A 5196-nucleotide genomic window follows, 5' to 3' on the forward strand; every position below is an offset into this window, starting at 1 on the left:
CATTGCACTCCATTTATGTAAAGATTACAGGATTTTAATTTTTGTCAAACGTAAATGTTTCTTCGTCGAGTCCTACTGTATCATGAGAAAAATCCATAGTACTCTCAGAGCAGACCCTATGCCTACATGTAGGTCATATATAAGCCGATGGTCGGGCGACCAAATTTTTCTCGTATCGTCGGCTGAAGAAAAAATGATCGGCCGACACTAGTATCGGGCGACGCAGAGTAGTCACATTAATTCCTAGGAACACCGATGCCTTTAAAAGTAAAAATATTTATAAGTCGGTTAACCGTCGCCCGATCATTGATTGCTACATGTAGGCCACAGTTTGTTTTTCACCGTCGTCCGACGTTTACGAAAACCCAATTCCTAAATGTCGATCGACCGACCACCGACTTTAAAAACTGATGACTGTCGGAGGATGAGCGAAGATTGATCGACGGACTATTTAAGCGGGACTGCTTCAAATGAAGGAATCGGCCACCGACGCAGAAAATATTATAATTTGACCTGACTGATACTGCCGACGAAAAAAATAGGTCAAAATCAGGCAAGACAGCAGGCAATGAACTGCCGACTGTCACCCGAAGAATCCTATTTTTGCCTAAATCGTCGATCGTTTTTGGAAATGTGACTGGGGTTTTAGCAACGGAGAACATTTAATAACTAACTGGCAAGATAATGAAATTTTCATAGATTCTCAAAATCAAGCCCAGAAAGAACAAAATATTGCATACATTGTAAATAATGATTTTCTGTAATCATCATCTTGACAAGTACTTGATCAAGTATTCTTCCAAGATCATACAACATTTAGCAAAATTTTTTGAAAATCAAATTATTTACACTATGTTTAATTCTTAAATAGGAAAAACAGAAGGAAAAACAGACTCTAAACCTCCCATTGCTTCCCCGCATCAAAACCAAGTCCATCCTTATGGTGGTCAAGAACAACCACCCGGCTACGGTGGCCCTCAGTACTCGGGGCAGCCCGGACCGGTTACAGGTCAACCTGGGGCAGGACAGTCATTTGGTTACGTAAGTATTTTATCGTTCTATATAAATATTAGTGTCAGATTCGATATCTTCTTCTACTGGCTTTTATGTAAGATTTGTTTGCATTTAGCAATCAATGATTCTGCAGTGTTTCATAAAAATGATAAAATTTATCAATGCTTTTGAAATGCTTGACCCATTTTCAAAGTTCTGTAGAACATTTCTGAGTGTATAATTGTATCATATCAGTTACATGTAATTGATCGATGAAAATTGGATTTCTGGGAAAATATTAATTAATAGTTCATACTTTATTAAATCAAGACCTAGAAAATTAACTATTGATATAGTTTTCACCTATTTCCTTTTTCTATACCTCGACTTAAGTCTACGTGTAATTTTCTGTTTTTGTAAACTTACCAGGTTTTAAAATATAAATTATATAGAAAATGTGAAATTTGAATGGAAAATTGTAAAATTTCAACTGAACTATTTACAAACATATTTTCTTTATTTTAAATGATATAGCATTCCAGTAACACCACCGTAGTTGTAACACAACAGCAAGTACCAACTCGACCTCCAAAACGAGGCTGGAGCACAGGCATATGTGGTTGTTTCGAAGATTTTGGATCCTGTACGTTTGCATTTGACATAGTTATAGGGGATCAAGTATTAGTTTGCGTTTCTCAACTTATACCTTCATTTTAAAAATGTTAAATTAGGCCAAAATAAAAAATACCTTTGTTTCCCCTAACGCGACCGACCCACTTAAATCGCGCCGACTGAAAAGTTTTTTTAATAAGATTGTTCAAATATTTTTTTTATTGTCTATCAACTTCATAAAATCCGATTTTATTAAAATCTGTTTTTATCAGAACGGCGACTTTTGTTCTACTCTGATTTGGCGCCCACAACATGTGGTCACAATTAAAGGGTTAGTTTGTGTTATAAAACAACGGCGACGTATCGATCTTATTAAACATATATGTATATCTTTAACTCATTAGAATCCTACACTCTTGAAACATTTCGTGAATTGAATATATCATGACTAAAGAGTGTTTCGATTGTATTTACAAATGTGTCTTCTAAAATTAACGTACATGTACATGTACGTAGTAAGCATGGCAAAGCCTGCCTCAAAAGTAGATGAGGAGCCCACCTTGTGTATACATATCAATAAACTTCACTGGATTTCATTCGTTTGGATCTAATAAACAGTTTATGTATGATCCTATTTTTACTATATGGGACCATAGCAGTTGTAAATATGTCTTTGTATAATTATTTCATCTTGATAAATATAATTCAGACGTCGTTTCTTCATTCCTTTTATTTATGGGTTAAACTTCGCGACTTTTAACATTAGATATATAGCATTTTAATCATATTTAGATATGGTTTGGTTGAATTAAATATTGTTTATACATGTACACTCTTTCCAAATAGTGTAGAAATCTTTAAAATTGGCTTTTGGTACAGCCTCCTGAGAGGTCCAACGCATTTTTCTTTAGTTAGGCCCTTGAAAATAGGTTGTTTCTTTGCTTTAAAATCCCTTTAAAATTGTTTGTCCGACAACATTTGAATATCTACCTGGTGGAGGGCTCCAAATTTAGACTTTTATTCGGCACCTATGGCCACTGATCATTAAGCATCAGTAAGGGATCTTTAATTTTTGATGCCAACATCTATACTGCGACGCTGGACGTTTTTTAAAGTCTCATTCGACTGACCACTCTCCACATCCCACATCGGGACCTGTGACTTAGAATAAGCTGCTAAATTACGTCCTGACTCTAAAACGAAACACTCTATTATCACTGCGCCACGCAAAATCCTTGACATTTTGCCTGTGTGAGCACTTGAAGATGATAGTAGGTTTGAAGAATATACTCGGATGTCCGATGGTTGAGTATTTGCGAATCTTATCCTTTTGTAAATATTCGATTTCAATAAATTTACACTGGCCTGAGATATTTCACAAGTTCAAATGAATAATATTTGTGAATTAATTTACCATACTTGTTGCTTTTGAATTTCATTTGTATGATATTCAGTTTAAAAATCGGTTTCTTTTGGGGGGTTTTCTTATTTATAAAGATATTATTCAATTTTTCAGAATGCATTTTCATAACTGCTGTCAGAAAAAAAATAATTTACCTACCTACCTACCCAACTTCAGATTTTAGGGTCGGGTTAGGGGAAACTAAGATATTTTTAATGATGGCCTTATAAATACCGTACTGAAACTGATGGCTTACGTTTCATAGTACGATATGAAAAGCAAAAGGTCTCTTTGATAACTTACACGAGTTAAAGGTTTAAGTGTAGTTTTCGCATCGTCCTTCTGCCTGTAAGCTTTCCAAATTTTAGACTTCTTTAGAACCACAGGGAGAATTTTAACCAAACTTAGCACTAAACATCCTTGGAACATAGATGTTTTTTTTTTCAAATGAAGATTCAAACCCTCGATCTTTGAAGGGGAAATAATCAATCAGCATTTAAAATAGGGCGGGGTCTTTTTAAAAAAAAAAAAAACAGGGTCATAAAACAGAAATTTTTAATATAGCATAGATCCAAATAAGTTTGTTTAAACATTTCATGGAGCTTATTAAATGGAGTCTAAGTTTCACATAGGAATACTTAGGAAGAAATCTATTAAAACTCTCTTCCCAAGAGCAGGTGGGTTACAATTAGTCTTAAGGATATATTCTTATCCCCACTTATCCCCACGTAGCTGAGATTCAAGTTCGCTCTAATCATGACCATGGACTCAGGGCTTTGGGTGGGGCCGCAACAGAGACTCAATGATTTGGATATGGATATAAGTGGATTTTTTTTAAATTTTCCACAAGAACCTAAGAGCTACAATTGGTAGTAAATACATGCTTCAAATAGTAGGATAAAAACATCCAGTGTAATGAAGATTGCAGTGTGTTCAAATTATGCATCGGAATCAAGGATGAGACCCAGATTTTAAGAAAGGAAAAAAATCTTTTAAAATTTTCTTCTCAAGAAAAGGTTTACAATTATAGTTATATTCAAAATATTGATAAGCATGTATTCCCCATTCAGTGAAGATTTATGTTCCTTCCGAATAGGATTTGGACACAATAGGGTGATAAAGGTTGACACAGAAATTTATAAATTTCTACAAGAATATCAATGATATAATTTGTAAGCAAGACTCCATGCCATAATATGCTTAATTGAAATTGCTGAAATCATGGAATTTAATAAGCTGATTGTGTCTGCTTTCATATATATATATATATATATATATATATATATATATATATATATATATATATATATATATATATATATATATATATATACCTTATTTTCTTGTTTAAATAAAGGCTGTGCTGTGGTTTTATGTCCATCATGTTATGTATGTTACCTGTCCAGTAAACTTGGAGAGTCATGCTGTCTGCCTATCGCTCTCGGAGGACAATATGCACTAATACCTCTCCGTACCAAGATCCGTGCAGAGAACAACATTTATGTAAGACTGACTGTGTAACTATTACGAGTACATGTATACATTGACATTCCATACCCTAAATTTACTCTGTTTACATGTACGATAATACTTTTGGTATTCTATGAAAGTCTTCTTTTCAAAATTGAAAAAAGGATTTCCCATCCCCTTGATCATCTACATTTAATGCTGTATAATTTTATTATTTTATTTCATATTTTAAAACATCTAACCATCCTTTATCTGACCTATATTACAGGGCAGTATCTGTGAGGACTGCTGTATGGTCTGTTGGTGTCCACAATGCGTCATGTGTCAACTGTCACGTGAACAGGACAACATCCGCCTTAATCAGGACTTAAACATGCGTTAAAACACCATATTATTGTTGCAGAGAATAACAAATTTTAAATGGAATATCAAAGTTTGTCTTTTAGTTATAAACTTATTTGATATGTGTGAAAAATGGTCCACTGCTTATCCACGTGTGCCATTTGGGATTGTCATTTCAGTATTAGAATTTTCTTAGAATTTAATCATTTTAATTAGAGCAAAACTAATGCAAGATGTCGGTTTGATAATGAACGGAATCAATCAATTCGAATAGATCTTTATATATTGATAAAAAATATTACCCATTCTTATTTTCTTTAATATGCAGAAAAGTATCATACATGTAGTGATAAAACAATATTTTTTTTTGTTTTTAG

The 5196-nt window shown here is 33.7% G+C and overlaps 1 protein-coding gene across 1 annotated transcript; it reads left to right on the forward strand.

Moving 5' to 3' along the window:
• The first annotated feature begins 1159 nt into the window (after positions 1-1159).
• LOC133204609 (placenta-specific gene 8 protein-like) lies at positions 1160-4859 on the forward strand. Its single transcript, XM_061340361.1, has 4 exons — positions 1160-1228; positions 1528-1636; positions 4365-4510; positions 4746-4859. Exons 1-4 carry the CDS (start codon positions 1160-1162, stop codon positions 4857-4859), a joined length of 438 nt encoding a protein of 145 aa, XP_061196345.1.
• The last annotated feature ends 337 nt before the right edge of the window (positions 4860-5196 follow it).

The sequence above is a fragment of the Saccostrea echinata genome, unplaced genomic scaffold (genome assembly GCF_033153115.1).
Source record: "Saccostrea echinata isolate AGI-Se365-2 ecotype Australia unplaced genomic scaffold, CSIRO_AGI_Sech_v1 ptg000054l, whole genome shotgun sequence".
Classification (NCBI taxonomy): Eukaryota; Metazoa; Mollusca; class Bivalvia; order Ostreida; family Ostreidae; genus Saccostrea; species Saccostrea echinata.

What these genes read in the sequence shown, in the direction of transcription:
- LOC133204609 (XM_061340361.1), top strand. Translation starts at nt 1,160, where the DNA reads ATGATAAAATTTATCAATGCTTTTGAAATGCTTGACCCATTTTCAAAG. An exon ending in TTTCGAAGATTTTGGATCCT is followed by an intron (nt 1,637 to 4,364) that starts GTACGTTTGCAT and finishes GTTTAAATAAAG; the next exon opens with GCTGTGCTGTGGTTTTATGT. An exon ending in GTGCAGAGAACAACATTTAT is followed by an intron (nt 4,511 to 4,745) that starts GTAAGACTGACT and finishes CCTATATTACAG; the next exon opens with GGCAGTATCTGTGAGGACTG.